Here is a 23,344-nt window from a genome sequence, read left to right as displayed (position 1 = left end):
CAAGCATTCTCCACCAACCCCATACTTGGAGCAAGAACACGCATCCATAGAATGTCCACATATCATTTTTTGCGTTCTTACCGAGAGATTGATACAACATGACCAAAATGGCGGACCCCTATCCATACTTTATAATTTTATTTATATTGTCAAACAAACTTAAATAAAAAAATTGACAGTGCTACCTGTTGAATCTGGAAATAAGAGGTTACCAAACAATATCATAAGGTAACACTTAGATTTAAGGAAAATGTCGTCCTCAGTTGTGTTCTCCACCAAATTAAGAGATTCATAATAATCCTATAACCCCGGTCCATCACAATCATATCCAACAATGCATTTACAAGACCGACACCTTGCTCGGAGTATACACAATGCATTTTCAGTGATGGCAAAGGAGGATTACTGGCCTGCGTATGAGGGGGAGGTAGTTTGACATAATGAGAACACGCGGCGAAAGAAAAAGGGTCAACCTAACAACACGCGTATCAGAACCGAAATGGATGATCATGAAAAAATGGTAAGAAATTGTAGCATATGTCGTCAAGTCGGGCACAATAAAAATAATTGTTCTAATCATGGAGCAACCTCCACTAACTAATAATTGCATGTCATGTATTTGTATTTGTACTATCTTTTGTGAAATCAACTAGACTTTATTTATTCCTGAAACATATTGGTGTTATAACTGAATAGACACAAACAAAGATCAAACAACAACAACACAAGCAACGCCTAAATAAGAACAACACAGACAACTCTAAACAACAACAACAACACAAATGGTTCTAAACAACAACACATAACAAACACAGACATAAATTAACTACATTAAAAAAGTACAGTTTCACGCTATCACAACCATCAGAACGATGTCATCTGTCTCATGCATCATGTTCATGACATCAACGTCGTTCTAAACTTCAACCCACCAACGTTCGGTTTTTCCCGTGATAACTGATGTCCTCGTTCTTCGCCTCTGAATTCGTCTGATGCTTTCACCAGCTTCGTACTCCCCGTCTAACCAGCGCAACAACGATCTCTTCAGATGGTCCATGGAATGAATGTTCTAAAATTTCATTTTAATTGGAGGTTTCACCGCTGAGAAAAATCGGAGAGAATATGAGAAAACGGTGTGGAAAATAAAGGACGATTGGGGGTATATTTATAGAAAATGCTCTAACACATAGGAGCCACCCATATGACCTCTATGTACAAAATATGTACATAGGCGCCACAAAGGAGAAACTATAATTTTGGCTACAACATTGGCGCCTGGGATGGCGCATTCATTCAAAAAATAACGCATTGGAGCCATGGGGTGCAACCTATGTGTAGGGCTCCTCCCGAACTTGGTCAACCAGGTAATTTATTTTAAAATGTGATTTTTTTGGTATTTTTTTTAAACATGATTATTTTAATTTTTTATATTTATTTGTACAATTTTATAAATTTATTCTTAAGAGAGAGAAATCATTAATTTTCATATATGTGTATTTATTATTAATTGCAGAAAAGTGATATAATTAAAGATGTATTTAGAAAAAAATATTAATGCAATTTGAAAGTTAAAGAGGTGTTATAAAAAAAAAGTTTAATAAATATGAAATAATATTTATTTTAAAAATAATCTTTTAACAACGTACTACTGTATTACATATATTTTCAAACTTGAATAAATAAGTTATTTTTAAAGGAAAAAAACACTTGATTGTTGATTGCGTCGTAGCCGTTTTAATAACAATTATTTATTTATTTTTTAAAATAAACCTATTATTATTAATTGTTATCTTCTTTTTTACAGGTTTATTATTGAAGTACATCAAAAAAGTTTCCATTTCCAGTATCTTGTCATTCACAAACTACATCACATTCCGACGCCTACTTCCTTCTCTTCGTTATCGCTGTTGCTTCTCTCTCTCATCTTCTCTATCTCCCATCATCATCATCATCATCATCATCATTTTTTTTCACACAAATAAATAACAATTTAACAATTCAAACGGAAAGGGATTTTCGAAGCGAAGCTTACTTTCCCATACTTTCAGGGTTTCGCTTTCGCTTTTGCTTTTCTCTTCCACTTTCAGATCTGAAATTCCCAATCCTTCATCATTTCAAACCACCGATCTCGATTCTCTTCTCCATCCTTCGATTCTTCACTCCGATTCCACTTTTCGCCGATTTTGGATTCACTTCGCACTTTCATGTTCGTCTTCGGATTCCAATTCTCTCCTCACCGTGAGTATTTATTTATTCCCTCTCCTTTTCATCATCATCTTTTTGTAGTTTATTGATTGTTATTATTGTTGTTATTAATTAATGCGATAATTATGAGTTTTGATTTTCGATTGTGTTTTGTGAGAAGCGTGTGTAAACAGATCTTGAAAATTGGCGCCCCAAAGACGGTCACAGCGCCACATGGGCGGCCAGATGCATCAGAGCAATGCTGCCGCGGCTGCTCTGTATGACCACGCCGGCGCTGTACCTTTGCACGGTGCAGCGGCAGGGACTGCAACCGATGCCGGCGATGCTGTTATGGCACGCTGGTTGCAATCTGCCGGCTTACAGCATCTGGCCTCTCCGTTGGCTTCAAATGCAATTGATCAACGCCTTCTCCCCAATCTTCTTATGCAGGTATTATCACCGCCGCCTCTTCCGTTGATGACAATTCCTTTAGATTCTAATTTGCTGTTGTGTCTTGTTTTGAAGAATATCAATTTATTTATCCCTCTGGCTTGCTGTTTTCCTTAATTTTTATGCTTAAGAGAATGCCTTATGCTTATTCTGTATCTACCAGATAAGGGATACTAGTTTTGTGTGTACTCTAATGCCTTTCATGATTTGAATGAGTTTGCATAACTAAAATTTTTGCACCATTGACCTAAATCAATCCTGTATTTTTTAGAGGGATACAAATATGTACTTGGTAAATAAGAAGCTTTCTTTGACCGTACTATTAGTTTTGGTTTATCATGTAAAATGTTGTTTAGTTTTCCACGTAATTGTTTGTGATGTGATATGATAGTTGTTTATGTGATGACATAGATAAACATGATATTGTCATTGTCATAGGGTTATGGAGCACAGTCTGCTGAAGAAAAACAGAGGCTTTTTAAGTTGATGAGAGGTCTCAATTTTAATGGGGAATCTGGTTCAGAGCCATATACACCCACTTCCCAAAATTTAGGTGGAGTGGCTGTATCAGATGGGTTTTATTCTCCTGACTTTAGGGGGGATTTTGGAGCCGGTCTTATGGATCTTCATGCTATGGATGATACAGAGCTTTTGTCTGAGGTATGATGACTTAGTGTACTGCTATTTAGATAGTCTTCTCAATTATATAAGCAACAGTTTGAACAACAGTCTTAAGTTTGAATCCTTGACCTTTAACCTTAAGTGATTCTGCTTCAAACTTTTTCATTGTGTATGATTAATTTCATCCGTCTCTTTTGTAGCTTCATTATCCCTAACTTGCATAAAGTGTCTTTGTTTGCAATTGTTTCATTTGCCTCTGATCTATTTACTCTTTTCAGCATGTTATCTCAGAACCCTTTGAGCCATCACCCTTTATGCCTGGAGGCACCAGAGAATTTGAAGACGACTTCAACTCAGTCAGCAGCAAGCAGGAAGGAGAAGCAATTGCTGATGCGTCACATTTTTTACCAGTGCAGGAAAAAGACAGTAATACAAGAGAAAATAATGTTGCTAAAATAAAAGTTGTGGTACGTCAATGTTTTATGTATTCCAGTAACCTATACGCACATCAATAAATTCATACTTTGGTGCTAAAGCATGTAGAAAGATATAGTTCTCCTGCGACGTTGTAGTTATCCTTGGTAACTGAATTATATACCACCACCTGTTCTCCCTCTAATCATGAATTTTCGCAAACTGGAGTATGAATTGCACTAAAACAATCATCATTTGGTGTTGAAGCATGTAGAAAGATATAGTTCTCTTGCGACGATGTAGTTATACTTGGTAACTGAATTATATATTACCACCAGTGTTGTTGATGGTGGATGGCGGAGAGCCAAAATCCCGCCATACCGACCGCTCGCTTTGCGGCGCCGTTATTGCGGATTATGGCGGAAAAACCCGCAATAGCGGCCGATACTTACCATTGCGCCGAGCCCAAAAACCGCCATGTATATCCGCCATAGCGGCCATGGCGGGGCAATTTGATAACACTGATCACCACCTATTCTCCTTCTAATCATGAATTTTCCCAATCTGGACTATGAATTGCAGTGCACTAAAACAATCATCATTTCGAAAATAACATGGAATGTGTGCATTATTGGTTCATACGTTTTAATGCAAATAAGCATTTTAACCTTGTTTTTCTTTGATTAACATGCACTTTTGGATTCATTAGCATTGTGGGAGGATTTATTTATAATTACTCCAAGAAAAAATAATATGTTTTTTTTTCTTTCTCTTAAATTCATATTTTAGGTACGCAAAAGACCTTTAAATAAAAAGGAGCTTGCTAAGAAGGAGGATGATGTTGTAACGGTTTACGACAATGCATATTTGACTGTTCATGAGCCTAAAGTGAAGGTTTGTTGATGTTGGAGTCAAGCACTATGTTTACCATTTATTTATATCGATATTAATTCAAAGGTTGAATTACCTCTGACTCAATATTGGGTTCTATTTCCAATTTTTATATTTATTTTCCTATCAAAAATCTAATTGTCTGTCCTATGATGAAAAGGTTGATTTGACAGCTTATGTCGAGAAGCATGAATTTTGTTTTGATGCTGTTATTGATGAGAATGTTACCAATGATGAAGTAAGGAAGCTCCTTATCAAAAATTAATATTCCTCCCCTTTTTTGTAGTTGTTTGTAGAATCGATTGCTTGCCTCTCTTTATCTTTGTTGCTAATTTAAGGCATGTCTGCTTTGCAATAATAGGTATATCGAGTTACAGTAGAACCTATTATTCCTACAATTTTCGAGAGGACAAAAGCTACCTGTTTTGCATATGGTCAGACAGGTGAGAAGATCAAAGCTACCCGTCTTGTTTATATTATACTTGTACTAAATGATAAGCATCACCCAATTATACACTCCAAACCTTTTAGCTTTATAAAAGAACAGGAGATACTAAGCCCGGTTGGAGAAGGAAAGGATAGAGATTAAGCTCTTCTTTTTTTCCTACCTGTGTAGTGTTCTTCCTCGGTATTTTTGTGAAATATGGGAATGAGCTCAGTATATTTAACATCTCAAAGTTATCATAACATATTCATTTTATAATGACTGGCTAGAGTTTGAAGGCTATCAATGGCCTTGGCTTACACAGTTATTTCTCGTGGTAGATGCAACCATACAAGCAATGAAAATGAAAAGTTGAATACAAATCAAACTGCTGTTGTCACAACATTAAGTTGTCCATTGATGTTCCATCGCTGCTGCTTTATCCTTGTACAGTCATCACCTTTATTCATTACTGTGATGCTTATGCTAACTGTGTTTGACTTTCAGGAAGTGGCAAAACATTTACAATGCAACCATTACCACTCAGAGCTGCAAATGACCTTGTTAGACAGTTGCATCGACCAGTTTACCGAAATCAGAAATTTAAATTGTGGCTTAGCTACTTTGAGATATATGGTGGAAAATTGTATGATCTTCTTGGTGACAGGAAGTAGGTATTCCTTTCCTAAAGAATATAGGGTGTGTTGTGTGTGTGATCGTGTTAGGACTAAGGTTTAAATGCATGAGTTCGGTGTTGCAATTCTATATGTTCTTCAAGCATTTAGTTTTTTTTTCATTTGACATGTATGTTTTATATTTGTGATCTGGTCCTTAACTGGAAGGTTGTGCTTTTAATGTTTGCTTCACTCGGCATGAGAAATTCCTACACAAGAGTGTTTGTTACACTCAGTCCACTTAAAATGACCACCAATGCATTCCTCTGGATTTCCCAAGCAGTGCTAACTTCATCCTTTATCTGGTCTAGCTTGATTTTTATTGTTTATTTAGTTGTGCACATCCATTTGTCCAAATCAGCATGCATTTACAGTGCTTACTAAGTGCATTAACCTGTAAATTATATTTGTCAATAGCTAGCTGAGTGGTTATGCTACTTTATAAACAGGAAACTCTTAATGAGAGAAGATGGACGGCAGCAAGTTTGTATTGTAGGACTACAAGAATTTGAAGTTTCTGATGTACAGATTGTCAAAGAATTCATCGAAAAAGGGAATGCAGCAAGGAGTACAGGATCCACTGGCGCGAATGAGGAGTCCTCCAGGTCACATGCTATCTTACAGTTGGTTGTAAAGAGGCACAATGAAGTAAAAGAGAGCAGGAGAAAGAATGATGAAAATGATACAAAAAGTGGGAAGGTTGTGGGGAAGATTTCTTTCATTGATCTTGCTGGAAGTGAAAGAGGTGCTGACACTACTGACAATGACCGTCAAACAAGGTACTTCATTTGTATTATTTGCTTCCCAGAAACTAACTACTTGCATGGGGGACTTCTAGCATGTTTTATGCATGTTAAGATTTTTGTCGATAACCTTATTGCACTAATTACTTTTAACTTACTAGCATACATAATATTATGTTTGATCGATATTGTAAATTTATTTAGAAGTGTTAAGAGCTCTCCTTTTCTTTTCATTTTAGTTTGTTTGCTCTCTATGTCTTGACTAAAAATGAAAGGAACAACATATTTTATTTTTTTTCTGTATACTGTAATTTTTTGATATTATATTGATCATATCATAAAATTGATATTTTAGTTATGTATATTTGCATGTTAGCTTTTTAATCTTAGTTTTTGGTTATCATTTTAAAGTCGAAACTAGATTTAACCTAATAAACCTAGGGATACTTCATTGAACAAGTTATTTGTTGTCTAAGTTTTAGAATTATATTTTCTTATAACTGCTGTGAACTTGGTTTGATAAATCTATGCTTCCTTGAGTTCCTTGTGTTCCTGTCCCGTGGCAATTTTCTTGTTCAGATCACACACCTGATCATATAGTTAAAAATCTCTTCAGTTTTTTTGCTAATCTGTGTAATAATTATAATAGGATTGAAGGAGCAGAAATTAACAAGAGTCTTTTAGCTTTGAAAGAGTGCATTCGAGCTTTGGACAATGACCAGATCCATATTCCTTTTCGTGGAAGTAAACTTACGGAAGTACTCCGTGACTCTTTCGTTGGCAATTCAAAGACTGTCATGATCTCTTGTATATCTCCAAATGCAGGATCTTGCGAACACACACTCAATACCTTGAGATATGCTGATCGGTATGTGTTCCCCTATTGTGAGTTTGACATTAGGTTCATAACCGAGAGTCCCATTCTCTGTGCACATGCATGTTTGTAGATATTAATTGTTTTCATCATAATATGAACAGAGTCAAGAGTCTGTCAAAAAGTGGAAATTCTAGAAAGGACCAAGCCCCAAATCCAGTACCACAGTCCAATAAAGAGGTTTTATCCACATCGTCCCTTCCAGACAGTGCTTGTGCCGAGGATTTTTATGATCAACGTCAACAGGTGAGAACAGTGGATACGGGCAGGAAAGCTATCGAGAAGGAACCCTCTTTGTACAGCTCTGCCGCTGATGTTGACAAGCAACCATCGAGTTTTTCTTCCAGTTTTGGGCGAGAGGAGAAAGGTTTGCCTTCTGTCTCAATGGACAGGAATAGGCTTGAAATGAAGAATGTGACTAGTCAAAAGATGAACCCTTATTCTCAAAATGATGTGGATGAGAAAGTGCTAAAGGTATCTCCCCCACGAAGAAAAGGGACCAAGGAGGAGAAACCTGAAAGGTCCTTGAACTGGACAAAAAGGGATGCCAATGGTTCTGATCATTTTGTCGCAAGCTCCAAGCAGCAAAGCACGGGGAGTTTTAACTCAGTTACCACTAGATCCAGGCAGCCTGAAACTGAATCCTCTCCTGATGTGAATAACAGTGCTGTCCTTGAGGTTTGGCAAAATATTTAGAACTGTCCTTTATAAATGTTTTCAATTGATTGTTAAACTCATTTGTGGCAGTAGTTTAGCTTCTTTGTAATGCATCTGCAGGAGGAAGAAGCACTAATTGCTGCTCATAGGAAAGAAATTGAGGACACAATGGAGATTGTCCGTGATGTGAGTTATTACATGTTTTTCTTTAGCATCAAATTAACCTTTTATGAAATTTAATTTCAGTTTCCTTTTCTAAGGCCACTTTCGGGTTTGAGTTACTTTAATTGTTTCCTATACAAATATCTGGAAACAACAAATAAAGGAAAATCAAGATAATCTTTTTAATATTAAAAATAGGTTAAAACTTACTTTTGATTCTTTATCCTTTTTCCTTTGGTTTCTATCTTTGAAAAAATCACTTGTCCTTTTAGCTTACACTAAAAATAACCTTTTTGGTTTTCCTTTGTTTTCTGTGAGTTATATTAACGAGTCTTGCATTGTAGTATAGTATAAGTTACTGATGTTGGAAAAGGTCAAAATGATATATTTGTATAACTTGCACAAAACAGTAATGAAGTGAATCATTTTAAAGAAAAATGGCCAGAATAAACATTGGTTATAAGATAAAACAATGAGCAAAAGCATATTCTAGCTTTAAAAATAAATTCAGAAACTATCTTCTTTAACCAAGTAGATCCAAAGTTTCCACTGCACTATTGACTATGTAGCTTTTGATATATTTGTTTTGCTCAGATTCTACTGTATGTTTAGTGATGATGGTAGTAAATTTGAACTTTCTGCTTGCAGACTAGTTGTTTGTTGGTACTCATCTTGTATTGGTTTTGGTTATCAGGAAATGAAACTATTAGCAGAAGTGGACCAGCCTGGAAGTATTATTGACAACTATGTAACCCAGCTGAGTTTTGTGCTATCTCGCAAAGCAGCTAGTCTTGTAAGTCTCCAGGCTCGCCTTGCGAGGTTTCAACATCGACTAAAAGAACAGGAGATACTAAGCCGAAAAAGAGTACCCCGATAAGTGACTTGGTTTCTCTTTTTCAATGTTGATGCTGTGTATGTAATTTTCACTCTCGTGTTTGTTAGAAGTATAGTTTGAAGGCTTTAGTTCATTTTACTCAACAAATCTTTGTGGGATATTCAAATTAAAATTACTTAAATGTATATTCGTCCCTTGTGATATATGACATTACCTTCACGACTTGGCAAAATGGGTTCAAGTAGATAGCATTGTTAGCATCAATTTTTGGGTACTATCTTTCTATTGGCATATTATTGAGAGTTGGGTCACACAATAAGAGTTACATATAGGTTGGTTGGTTGGTCAATATCTATTGAATAAAAGGGGATGTGGACAGTTGTTCTTAATGGGACCGACAATGTTAGAGCATCTCCAATGGTAGTATTTTTCAATGAGTTCTCCAACTAGACATCAATATAATAATTAAATATTGAATCAATTTGCCATGTCATAGTAGAGTTGCATTGCAATGCAACTAGTAAAAAATTGTGGTACCCAATCAAATTAATTTATGAGGTAAAATTGTGGGACCCATTTGAATTACACCAATAAAATAAATATTAAATAAATTATTTTAAGATGATATGGCTAGTGGGACCCATAAAGAACTAAAAAATGAATTGCACCATTGGAGATGGTCTTAGGAAACTTAGATTGAATTGAAGTGTCCAATGTAGCACTTAAGTTATGATACTCAAGCCACTCTCCATATTTAGTATGCGAACTCAACTCATTTTTGAATGGATTGTTTTTGGGTCTTTAGTGGGTTAAAATTAAAGTTTTCATTTTATTTATAATTCTTTTTCTTTTCTTAGATGTATGAAACTATTTGATGGATTTGATATTTTTGAAGTTGTTGGTCTTTTTTCGCTGAACTTGAATTAAAAACCATGTTTTTCTAAGAATGTTGAAAACATTGTGATCACTCCATGAGTTATTTACACCTAGACATGGCAATTAAACCCGTACCCGCGGGTACCCACCCCAACCCGTCCCGAAGTTGACGGGGAAAACCCGTTTTGACTGGGTTTGGGTTTTTCCCAATTACAAAATATGAGAACGGGTCGGGTAATGGGGACACTAGTACCTACCCCCGAACCCGCCCCGTTTATTTCATTGTGTATATTATTATATATTTTTGATAAATTTGAATATTAAATATGTGGCCAAAGTTTTGATATTTTGATTTGTATTTATTATTTAAAATATTTGAAATGTGTATAATTTTTTTTGAAATTATTTCATTTTATTATTTATTAAGTTAATTTTAGAAACAATGAGTATTTTACTAAAGAAATTGATTTAACTAAATGGATGGTGGCGGGGCGGGGATACCCGAACCCAACCCGAATTCGTTTGGGTTGGATTTGAGTTTTAATTCTCCATTTCCGTTTGGGTTTGAGGCGGAGAACGGGAATTGTTTGGGGATTCGGGTTTGGGGAGGTAATACTCGTCCCCGACCCGCCCATTGCCATCCCTATTTACACCTTTTTATATTGAAATATTTGATGTTAGATATTGGTTCTTTTTGAGCCATTTTTTTTAAAGTTTTCATGATTTATTGTTATTTAAATAATATAATTATTTTATTATTAATGCATGTACCTTGGTTTTTTTTTTAAAAGTACGGTGTATTTCGTATCCGTACCGGATAGATACCCGTATCTGCAGATCTATGTCTATGGATAAAGTCATCATGGTTAAAATATTGTAAACACCTCTCCTACACATGACACGATGTTTAAGACATTTGTCAGCTTCTTTTGAGGATCATTGTGGGAGCAAGATTCACTCTCACATAGTTTATTTAATTAATTAGTATTGTTTTTTATGGAAAAATTAATAATATTTTATTAATAGGTTTATACTTTGTAAAAAAAACTGAAATTTTAAAATAATTAAAACTCAAGCATTGATACTTCCAGCCACTGAGTCGTCGTTGCATCTGTTCAGTAATATGACGAAATTTATTCCTAGAGCTTCTATCATGAGTAATGTTTGACCTTAAATACTTTTCCAGGCTATGGGCTTCTCTGAAACCTGTGTGCTGTATTATTTGTCAGCATGTTCCACTTGACTTCGTTTCGAACAACTGCGACAATAACCGTTTATATTCAAAAAGCCTCACGTTTTCGTAATCGACTTCTGATTACCTCTATGCAGGAATGCATCTACTGTACTTAAAACGTTACCATAAGGTATAATATATTTTCACCTCTTCGTAGGTTCAAACATCACATCAATCCGATACTCCGAACACAAGATATGAATTTTCCAAGTTATCCGAAAATGCCAACACCTACGTCATTACCGTAACACACCTTACAACATCCAAAATAGAATTTTTATTGTATAATCACCAATACTTTAAATCCATACTTATCTCTTCGAATTCCGAACTCTAACTTGCGATCCATAACCATCTAACAACATCATCCTCTTTAACAATCACTCATATGGATCCCACGACAAATTCTACAGCAACTTTCGTCATTCTAACATCGCTCTAATGTCGACATTACACGCAAGGTTAATTCAAAGCCGTCAACTTTACGGTCAACCAGAAGCAACGAAACCTCGTAACTTCATAAGTTCCATCTTTTGAAATCATCCTTTCCACTTAGCACTCACCTTTAGAAAACATTAGGGGATTTACACTCTACTCGTAAATCAACAATCGTTACATTGCCTTTCACTCTCTAAGAAGCACTCATTAAGAATGTCTGACCATTCTCCGTCAAGACGCTCCAACTTGATTACAGACAATATCTTAAATCCATGTCTTCGGATTTGGGGAACAACGAAACCCCAACGATACTTGCATTATCTCCATCAGTAGCACAATGAACCAACACCTTACAATTGAACATATCCGAGAAGCAACGCTTCTCCCCCACTTATCTCAAACTAGCTCCTGCAACAATCGATTAGAAAACAAACAAGTACCGACAATGTTTCGCACATATGTCACGCACTAAGAAACAACATATCGACAGTATTCAACTGCCACACTACTCAACTGACTTGACAACTTGGTCAGACGGACCGACCTGCTCTGATACCACTAATATAACACCCCCAATTCTACCTTCGATAATTAATCAAATAATCAGAGTATAATAATTAAAACATGAGAATTGAATGTCACATTTTCTTAACAACAAAACACACTTAAGTTAAACAAGTTGATACATAACACAATTTAGGATAAACCATCATAAGAGTTTAATCATAGTCCTCAAATAAAATACTTCCAATTAATACGTAGCGGAATTCACAACTTTTAACTTCAAACAAGTATAGCATCTTAATCCAAATTAAACAACTTTAAAGTAACAAAGTACTTATTAGAAACAACTTCAAAAATTCAACAACGGAATAAAATCAACAATCAATAAAACATGCGTTCATCCCCCCGAGTGCTACGTATCAGAACGACGACACCGACTTGAACTCACAACAACTAAATCTTCACTCATTGTGTATAACCTGCACGTTACCAGTATAAAGGCAACGACCAACAAGAAAATGGTGAAATATCTACCAATATAATTGAGATTATGATAAATAATATATTAGTTAGATCGAATAAAACTACCACATCACGGTATTATCATCACATGTCACTCCACTTGATTATATCCAACAAATAATTCAATTCACGATTCAAGTCACAGAACTTCACATAAATTCATACTCATGCAATTTAGAATGAGACACTAACAATGCACATGCATGTGGTACCCAGAGCTTCAGTCCGCATCGCTAATTGCCAATTAATAGAGGCATCAAACAAGGCATAAACCTTCATCACAGTTTTTCAATCCAGACCGTCACAAAACAACAAAACTCGTCGCGAGACATACGCCTATATCACTATTTTTACCAATAAATAGTAGTAAATTATCAACATCACATCGTCGCAGGTTTATTATTATAAACTCTTTCATCTTCGTCATAACATCATCACAACAACACAATATAATAACAACAATAACTCAACAACAACTTAATAAATCAACACAAATAATTCAACGACAATTCGACGACAAATCAATATTGGCTATCAAGCCTACAATTTTATCTTACCAATAATTAGAGGCAATTCAACTAAATTCATCACCACCTGAAAATTCACATTTTTCAATTAAGTCACAATACAACGAATTCACCCAAAGCAACCTACACGTGTTCTGTAATTATTCGGACAATTTTCGACTCAAACCGGTTAATTAATTTATCAGTTAAAATTACTAATACTCCTATTCGATACTGTTTCGACTCTTATTATTACTACCACTTCTTTGTTCTTAAAATTGTTTTTGCCACAAAATCTAGTCTCAGCCACTATTCTTAGTGTCACAAAACAATTATGCTGCTAATAACTTTTCTATCATTCGATTCCAGACTATACTACCAGTTACATTATATGTATATCATTCTGCTATCTTCATTAAGCCTATTTCCAATTTACTTTCCTGCTACTGGTATACTACATATGCCAAGCATACACTATATCTGTTATTTATTACACTAAACCATATTACTGTATCTCTGTTAGATAGTGCTACCAAAACAATTCCACCAATCAATCCATTGTCCAATTTCTGAACCATACTATTATATCTCCTAAGATAAATTTTTTTATCTACATTTCCATTAGGCTAAATAATTAAATTATCTTTTTCATACCAGGCTAAACAACTAAATTATGGCTAAATAGTTAAGAAAAGAATTAAGAAAGAAACAAAATTGAGTGGTCCTGCTTCCTGTATGAGCATGGCGCCCACCCCACCTTATACTAACCGCCTGGGGCGCCCATCCCAGGCCTAAGGGGCGCTCACCCCTTATCTCTGTGGCCCCCGCCACAACTCCTTAGGTTATGGGGCGCCCACCCCTTTCTGGCGTGGCCCCCGCCCCAATTCTTCCTTTTCCACCATTTGTCTTCTTCTTCTTCTTCTTCTCCTACTAATTTTTAGAATTCAATATTCATAATTTAATCGATCCATTAACACTAACACAATACTCTATAATTCAGAAAAATCGATTTACACTAAATCCACACGAACAATTTTCTTTTTGCAACAACATTTCAATTGACAGAACACAACCAATTTCCTTATCGATTTCCAAAAAAATATCACAACAGCAACAATAACACAAACAATAACAACACCAACACAGACAACAACAATACCAATTACAGTATAAATTTTAACGACCAAAAATCCCACATATCATCCATCATATTCCCGATTATAGAGTTAGAACCCCACCCTTACCTTGGATTGGAAGTTGCTCTATAATTCTTCGATCGAATCCTAGCTTCGCCATAACTTCCAACCTTTGTCTCTTCTGCAATTTTTCCTCTTCACAACAACTCTTTGTGTCTTCACCAAACCCTTGTGCCTCTTTCTCTACACTTTCTCATGACCACCACTTTCTCCAATTCTTTCACTTCTAATTAACCTAATTTTTATTAATTTAACCAAACCCTTCACAACTTATTATTTCTTTTGGGCTTAACTCCACAATTTCAATTTGGCTTAACTTACACCCCCACATTTCTACTATCAACCACCGAAACAATCCCAACTAAATAATCACTTCATTATTTCACCACCGGTAATTAGATAATTAATTCCAATAAGATAATTTAAAGTCCAATATTTCACAACATCAACGAATAAATTCTAAAACGATTCAATTAAATAACTAATCAAATTCCGGACATTACAATAACAACTAAGCACTATTAAGTAATTAATGCAGAGATAATTTTGGGATATAAGCATTAAATGCACCTAGATTTTTTAACATTTGCTTATATTTAAGGCCAAAAAATTTAAAAGACTTTTGCTTATAAATATTGTCGGAGGGAGTACAACTTTATAACACTAATTCTATCTAAAGATTTTCAACCTAAAAAATTACTACTTTTTAAAAATAAATATTTAATCAATAGCATATCAAATAATTACATAGTGCATTTAAAAAATATTAAAAAAGAAATAAAATTGTGATTATGTCAGGTAAGCTTATTTATTGAGTCGATGACACAAATTAATATTTTAAAAATTGGATCGAATCAGTTAGTTCAATTGGTTGGATCGGGAACTAGATGTAAATCTAGTCCGGTGAACCTTGAAAATCCACTAGTGGGTTAAAACTTGAATAAAAAAGAAAAATTAGATTGAACTGTCCAAAATCGTTCAACCAAATAATTTGAACCGATTTTTAAAAACTTTCCGATTCAAAAAAATGCTTCAAATTAGCCTTTTTTTAAAAAAAAGTTTAATATGTCATATCAAATTTTAAAACATTTTCCATTCTAAAAAAAATCTTTTTTTTAACAACCACACAAACTTCTAAATTTTATCACTATGTTACTATTTTTTTCATTCAACCACTCCTCATTATCATCAAGTCGTCATTTTCTAACATAGTCACATCGTCCAACTCAATATTAATTGTTTTTGTTGTTTAATTGTAAATTATTTGTTGTCGTTCAACTCGCATTCACTTATTGTTTTTCAACTAGTGACAAACCAGTGCATACGCACGGGGTCTGGTCTGATACACACACCTGTTTACATAATACATTTATTTTAAATAGAGCATTTAAAAAGAAAAAATATTTAGATCAATAATAAATTTTTCGTATATAAAATTATTTAGATCAATAATAAATTTTTCCCTTATATCATTCTTGGATCATAAATATTTGAATCCTAAATATCATCTTTCTTATGTAAAAATATGTAGATAAGAATATATATTTTTTCCCGTATTGAAATATTATTTATGTTTAGATATCACTTACAAAAATATATGGATCAATAGTAAATTTTTGTATATAAAAATATGGGTTAATATCACTTTACACCCCTGCCGTATAGGCGTGTTTTGCTTTACCCCCCTCTGAAAAAAAATTTATTGGACAAACCTTACCAAATAAAGATTCCAAAAAACTTGACCCTGGATCAAAATTCCAAGAGAATCTGCATACGTGGCATGCGCATGTGGCAATTTTTTATTTTTTATTTATTTTTAATTTCCACGAGGAATTTTGTTTTTTTTTCAAATTTTTTTTATTATTTTTTTCCAATTTTTTTTTAATTATTTATATATATATATATATATATATATATATATATATATATATATATATATATATATATATATATTTTATTATTTTTTTATTTTTATTATTTTTTTATTATTTTTTTCCAATTTTTTTTATTTTTAAAATTTATTTTTATTATATATAAATCCGTAGGTAAATCCGCAGGTCTTTTTAAATCCGTAGGTAAATCCGCAGGTATTGTCAAATTCGCAGGTAAATCCGCAGGCATTTTTAAAGGTAAATCCGCAGGTAATTTTAAATCCGTAGGTAAATCCGCAAGTAAATCCGTAGGTAAATCCGCAGGTATTGTCAAATTCGTAGGTAAATTCGCAAGTATTTTTAAATCCGTAGGTAAATCCGCGTAAATCCGCAGGTATTGTCAAATTCGTAGGTAAATCTGCAAGTATTTTTAAATCCGTATGTATTTTTAAATCCGCAGGTATTGTAAAATTCGCAGGTAAATCCGCAGGTATTTTTAAAGGTAAATCCGCAGGTAATTTTAAATCCGTAGGTATTGTCAAATTCGTAGGTAAATCCGCAGGTATTTTAAATACGTATGTAAATTCGCGGGTATTGTCAAATTCGTAGGTAAATCCGCAGGTATTGTCAAATATTTTTTAAAATCGTAAAAAAATATTAATTTTTTTTTTAAAAAATAATTAAAAAAAAATTAAAAAAAATTAATAAAAAACATTTAAAAAAAATTAAAAAAAATATTAAAAAAAAATTTCACGTGGCAGTGCTGACTGTGCCACATCGCTTATGTGTTGTACAGTCAGCACTACCAAAAATGCCACGTAGGCAAGATTCTAAGAGTCTTGGCCAAAAAAATTGATCAGGGTCAAATTTGATGGAATCTTTATTTTAGAGGGGGTAAAGCAAAACACGCTTATATGGCAGGGAGGTAAAGTGGTATTAACCCTAAAAATATTTAGATTAATAATAGATTTTTTCTCGTATACCATTTTTGAGTAATTTTTTTGGGATCATAAATATCATTTTTCGTATATAAAAATATTTAGATCAATAATAAATTTTTTCCGTATACAAATATTATTTTTGTTTAGGTATCATTTATAAAAATATTTGAATGAATAGTAAATTTTCGTATAAAAAATATTTAGATCAATAATAGATTTTCCCTGTATACCATTTTTGAATCATAAATACCATTTTTCATATAGAAAAATATTTAGATCAATTAAAGATTTTTTTTCTGAATACAAATATTATTTATGTTTAGATATCATTTACAAAAATATCTGGATCAATAGTAAAGTTTCGTATATAAATATATTTAAATCAATAATATATTTTTTCCCGTAGACCATTTTTTATTTAAATTTTTTGGATCATAAATATCATTTTTCATATTGAAAAATATTTAGATTAATAAAAGATTTCTTTCCCACATACAAATATTATTTATGTTTAGGTATCGTTTACAAAAATATTTAGATCAATTGTAAATTTTTGTATATAAAAATATTTAGATCAATAATAGATTTTTACCCGTATACCATTTTTTTAATTACATTTTTTTGGATCATAAATATCATTTTTCATATAGAAAAATATTTAGATCAATTATAGATTTTTTCTCGTATACAAATATTATTTATGTTTAGGCAACGTTTACAAAAATATCTAGATCAATAGTAAATTTTCGTATATAAAAATATTTAGATCAATAATAGATTTTTTCCCGTATACCACTTTTGAATAAAAACTTTTTGGATCATAAATACCGTTTTTCGTATATAAAAATATTTTAATCAATAATAGATTTTTCCCGTATTTAAATACTATTGTTTATATTTAGGAATCATTTACAAAAATATCAGGATAAATAGTAAATTTTTGTATATAAAAATATTTAAATCAATAATAATTTTTTTCCCATATACTATTTTTGAATTAAAATTTTTGGATCATAAATACCATTTTTCATATAGAAAAATATTTAGATCAATAAAAGGTTTTTTTCCGTGTATAAATATTATTTATGTTTAGGTATCGTTTACAAAAATATCTGAATGAATAGTAAATTTTTGTATACAAAAATATTTAGATCAATAATAATTTTTTTTCCCGTATACTATATTTTATTAAATTTTTTTATCATAAATATCATTTTTCTTATAAAGAGTAAATAGAGTATAAAGAGATTAGAGTAGAAAACTGAAAAGGTGAAGAGAGAAAAAGAATAGTGAAAATAAGTTATAATATAGTTAAATAAAATACTAAGATTATAATGGATAATTGTGTAGATAGACAAAAAAACCAACAATTTTAATAGGTGTAAAAAAGTAAGGATGGATAATTTTATAAAAAGCAAAACCACTAATTTTCTTATATTATAGATTAAGAATATTGTTTTATTTATTTTGATAATTCAATTCTTTTCAATTTTTGTATTTTGAATTTTTTAAATTTTATTTTAAATATTACATTTTATTATTCAAGTTGTTCAAATTGTTATTAAATGAAAGTTAAAATTAAAGGTACAATTTTATTGTTTTATTATGTGCATCATTGATTTTAGGGTTAATACCTATTTTCACCCTTGTCATATGGGGTTGGTTTGAAAAAACCCCTGCCAAAAAAAAAAGTTGCAAGAATTTCCCTAACATTTAAAGATTCTCTCGTTTTAAACCTTGTAAAAATTTTGTTTTTAAAACCAATCTTGCCATTTGAAGGACTCTATCATTTTGAACCCTGTAAATTATTTTTTTAGTAAAATCAACCTTGCCCGTCATATTCCAGAGGGTTTAAAATGACATAATCTACAAGATTATAGGGTTTAAAATGACTGAATCTTCAAATGGCAAGGTTGGTTTTAAAAACAAAATTTTTATAAGGTTTAAAACGAGAGAATCTTCAAATGTTAGGGGAATTCTTGCAATTTTTTTTTTGCAGGGGAATTTTTCAAACCGACCTCATGGCAGGGGTGAAAATAGGTATTAACCCTTGATTTTATTATATTAACTTTGTATTGAATTTTAAAAATATTTATTTTATTAAATTATAAAAATATGATACATTTGTGAAATTTAATATTATATTATTAATTTAATTTATAAACGGTAGTTTAATTAATTAAACATTAAATCGAAAATTTTACAGCTGAAATGAAAGAATATTCTTATATTAACTAAAGAATGAAATCTACACAAGATTTGAAAAGAAAAAGGAGTACTACTACTAGTCCAATAAATATAGTGCAAAGAAAAGAGCTATGAATGACCCGTCGACACGCGTTGGCATACAGTTTTCGAGTAAGAACACAGCAAAGTAAAGACGAAGGGTCAGCGCTGCTACTCATGCCGTATTCAACGCATCAAAGCAAGAGAAAGCCATTGCTACTCTCTACCGACAAATCTCGTAGGGTATGTTTGGATTGGTGGTATGTGATGGAATGGAATGGAGTGAAGTGGTAACTAATGAGGTTCCATTGTTTGGATTAGCTAATAATGGATGGAATGGAATGTAACATGATGGAATACATTCCATCCCATTCCATCCAATTCCCTCATTTTTTGTTCCATTCAATTTGGGGTGTATGTGATGGAATGAGACATTTTAAATAAAATAACCAAACAATGGAGTGGGATCTATGTTCCGTTCCGCTCCGCTCCGTTCCACTCCATTAGATTTTATTCCGCTCCGCTCCGTTATGTTCCATCAATCCAAACATAGCCGTAGATCAACTTAGAAACTACTCCACCAATTTCATTTTCCATACGAAGATTATTGTAATAATGTAGTACTAATATAACACAAAAACAACACTGATCAAGTTCAAATTCAAATTCAAATTCCTTTCACATAATACTCAGCTTCTTTTTCCTTACAAAATAAAGTGATACTAATTCATACTAACATATACACAACAACGCGCTTTAGTAAAATAAAATAAAATAAAAAATAAAAAAACTCAGATCTAGAAAAACAAGAAGAGTTTCAGTCATCTGAATCGCCACCGCCGAAGATAGAAAACCGGTTATACAAAAGCACAAGAATGATAACAAGGAAGAGCGCGACTCCGAAGGGAGATCCACTAACACGGTGGATGGTATCAGGCTCTCCGGTGGAGAAAATAGCTGAAATGAACGAGCCGCGTTCGGAGGAGAGGAACTGGATAGTGAGGAGAAGGATGATTGGTAAGAGAAGAAGACCGAGTGGACTTAAGAGCTCGGATATAGCTTCGGTGACGGCTTCACCTTGATCTCCGAGAAGAAAAGGGACGATTACGACTATGGCTACGACGACGGCTAGGAGAATGCCGTGTGGTGCTCCTCCGCCGCCACCGTGTTGTCTGTCTGGAACCATGTTAGGAGGAGAAGCAACAGTAAGGGTTGAAATGAAAGGTTGTGTGTTGTGTTGTTGGCGTAATGGTGTTGTGTTGTTGGCGTAATGGTGTTGTCTTTTTTGGAGTTATTGGGGTTTTTAAAATAAGTGAGTGCTTTGGGGTTGGGGACGCGTAAGGGACAATTTTCAATTTCAATTTGATTTTGGAGTGGTTTGGGTTGTGCGGGGAAATGGGAGTAAAATAGTAGGATAGCATGCCATCATGTGCGTGGGGAAAAGGTAAGGAAGGTGGGGAAATATAATTAAAGAAGGGGAAATAAAATGGTTTGGGTTACTTTGCTTGCATCATGTGGGGGCTTGGTTGTGATTTTTATTTTTTTCAAAGGAAATTATTAATATACCCGTGTTTTTTCTATGGACTTTATATTTTTTTTTTTTTGAAAAGGCTAAAAAATATATTAATAGGATACACAGCATAAGTTATGCCATGATGCTGGTACAAGATTACATTTATACTGCTAAACAGAAGCCAAACATTAAACTTCTAAGACTACCATTACAAGAGTAATAAGACCACAAAACTTAAAACATGCAGCAGCAAGACACACACCGATCTCCACCACATTCAGTACCAACGTAATGCCCAATAAATTTATGATTCTCTCATCAATATTGGGTCATGGTTAAATCCAACAGCTTTGGAGCTGCAACCAGAGAACTGCAAAAAGAACAGAAGAATTGTCTCATGAAAAAACACCATACCACCAAGCACTTTTGGAAACAACACGAGCCAGACTACAAATCTCGGAGTGATGATACCAAATCATAACGGTACATTTAACACCATATAACACCATAGAACAATAACCTCACTGGCAGTAACCGACCCGATCAATGTAGATTAAGCCCTCCGGATAATGAACAGAACACGAACAGACGCACCTAAACCCCTCGGAACGGACATACTGTAATACATCTCAACGCCTTCACAACCACATTGATGCGCCTTTCAGGGTGACAGCAAGGAACATAACAGGATTTGCAGGCCTTGAACGACATAAGACGGGTTCCTCCAGCCTAAGGATCAAACGAAAGCTCCACCACACAGCATAGTCGGACTGGAGAACACACTCCACTTCAAGCATTTGACTGGCGCTTCACCAGAGACATCACAGAGAGAACAAAGATTTAGATCGACCCTCGACCGAACATTAGACCTCTCTTCAATATAACCAAAAACAACCTTACTCATCCATACATCCAAAGCATGATCTGGGATTCACATACCACTGAGCCAAACAGTAGTCTACTCTTTTTGATCTAATGTTCAACCAATTCCATGTTAATCTTTTTACATTTTCAACCATTTGCTCTATTGATATCACAGAGTTGTTAAATATTTTGTCATTTCTCGCTTTCCATATACTCCAAATGCAAGCAAACCACACAGCGCTTACTCTCTTCGAGAAAACTCTTCCGCTTTCCAGTAGGCCTTCAAATTGCTCTAGATGCGCCAAACAGTCTTTTCGAAATACCGTGGATATTCCCAACCATTTGCTTATGGCGTACCAAAGACCTGCAAACATTGGACACTCAAAAAACAAATGAGGCACCGTCTCTTGGACCTATTTACAAAAAAAAATTAAACACACCCTCGTTTCATCTGAAATCATTCTTTCTGATCAATAGTGAAAAGTCATTCTTAGAAGACAACACATCATTTGTGAAGAAAAAAAATTAATAAGTTTAAAGTAGTTAGCAATGGAAATAGATAAAGTACATAAAGAATAAGTAATAACACACAGAATTATTTTGGTTCCTCTGCAACTGAGAGTAATCCAGTTCCTTTGTTCCACAAGAGATTTTTCACCATAATCAAAACATGATTACAAATTGCTCAAGCAAACTAGCCTGAGACTTATTTTATACAATAAACTTAGAAAGAGACTTCTACTTAAGCAACCTAGCAATAGACTTCGTTTGCTTAAGCAACCTAGCAAGAGACTTCATTTGCTCAAACAACCTAGCAAAGGACTTCCATTATACTTCTAAATAAACAATTTAGATGAATAGACAACAAGATGCACTTGATATACAATCAGTGGTGTACAAAGAATACAACACAAACAAAGACTTAAACACTTGAGATTTCTAAGATATACAAAGATAAGAAATCTCAAGACTATGTGCAATACAACAAATATATACGAAAGCTTAGAGTTTCCAGTTCTTGTTCTTGAGATTTCTTGTTGTTATCTTCCTTCAAATATTCAGCTCTTTATATAGAGCCAACAAAAGATTTGTTGAAAGATGACTTGCACAAGTGTCTTTGCTGAGAAACAATTTTCAAGAGAGAGACGTTGGATGTTGGTATTGTGAAGATCTTCATCTTCGATGTAAAAGCTTTATCCAGGTGTCTTTCTCAAACATGGCGACCACAAGGATGGTTAGGAAAACTAAAGAGGTCATGTCAAAATACCTTGAGCCTTGCACTAGGAAACCCTAGTTGACTTTCTCCATAATCTGGCTTTTTACAAGATAGAACTGCTTTGCACACAGAGTACGGACAAGAGGCGCAATACTATGTTTCCCAGGTCATCATAATCTGAGTTGTCATTAGAATTTGAGATTTCAAGTGATGAGTCCTCAGATTCTGATCCTTCAGAATTTGAATCATTTGCTTCTCTTTATAAGTTATTTAACAGGTTCATAACCAATTTAATTTAGAGCTTATGATCCCGCACACTTCAACAAATGTTAGTATACCCAATTGTTCTTTAAGTACATTGTTATCATCAAAATCCAGAGAGTATGAACAAATTTTATTCCAATAATGGGTCCCTCAAATGACTGGGGGTTATTTCCCCTAGATGAAGATAAGAGGATTTGTAATCAATATGGAGGATGCAATATCCCTTTCCATGAGAGCTTGTTCT

At 33.6% G+C, this 23,344-nt stretch overlaps 2 protein-coding genes across 2 annotated transcripts; one reads left to right on the top strand and one right to left on the bottom strand.

Annotated features, from left to right (window-relative positions):
- The first annotated feature begins 1,828 nt into the window (after positions 1-1,828).
- On the top strand, positions 1,829-9,161 carry LOC131631442 (kinesin-like protein KIN-13A). The gene is made up of 13 exons (XM_058902239.1): positions 1,829-2,238; positions 2,366-2,634; positions 3,073-3,294; positions 3,534-3,722; positions 4,459-4,563; positions 4,721-4,798; positions 4,922-5,003; positions 5,492-5,654; positions 6,108-6,437; positions 7,051-7,269; positions 7,380-7,953; positions 8,053-8,118; positions 8,789-9,161. Exons 2-13 carry the CDS (start codon positions 2,419-2,421, stop codon positions 8,969-8,971), a joined length of 2,427 nt encoding a protein of 808 aa, XP_058758222.1. The 5' UTR covers positions 1,829-2,238; positions 2,366-2,418; the 3' UTR covers positions 8,972-9,161.
- Positions 9,162-19,889: 10,728 nt separating this feature from the next.
- On the bottom strand, positions 19,890-20,667 carry LOC131602939 (uncharacterized). The gene has a single exon (XM_058875167.1). The coding sequence runs from the start codon at positions 20,427-20,429 to the stop codon at positions 20,061-20,063; it is 369 nt and encodes a 122-aa protein (XP_058731150.1). The 5' UTR covers positions 20,430-20,667; the 3' UTR covers positions 19,890-20,060.
- Positions 20,668-23,344: the final 2,677 nt, after the last annotated feature.

Source organism: Vicia villosa, linkage group LG1 (assembly GCF_029867415.1).
Source record: "Vicia villosa cultivar HV-30 ecotype Madison, WI linkage group LG1, Vvil1.0, whole genome shotgun sequence".
NCBI classification, from domain to species: domain Eukaryota; kingdom Viridiplantae; phylum Streptophyta; class Magnoliopsida; order Fabales; family Fabaceae; genus Vicia; species Vicia villosa.
Note: the sequence above shows the minus strand (reverse complement) of the source record. Positions and strands in the feature narration are given on the sequence as shown.

What these genes read in the sequence shown, in the direction of transcription:
- LOC131631442 (XM_058902239.1), top strand. Translation starts at nt 2,419, where the DNA reads ATGGGCGGCCAGATGCATCAGAGCAATGCTGCCGCGGCTGCTCTGTAT. An exon ending in TTTTGCATATGGTCAGACAG is followed by an intron (nt 5,004 to 5,491) that starts GTGAGAAGATCA and finishes TTTGACTTTCAG; the next exon opens with GAAGTGGCAAAACATTTACA. An exon ending in GATCTTCTTGGTGACAGGAA is followed by an intron (nt 5,655 to 6,107) that starts GTAGGTATTCCT and finishes CTTTATAAACAG; the next exon opens with GAAACTCTTAATGAGAGAAG.
- LOC131602939 (XM_058875167.1), bottom strand. Translation starts at nt 20,429, where the DNA reads ATGGTTCCAGACAGACAACACGGTGGCGGCGGAGGAGCACCACACGGC.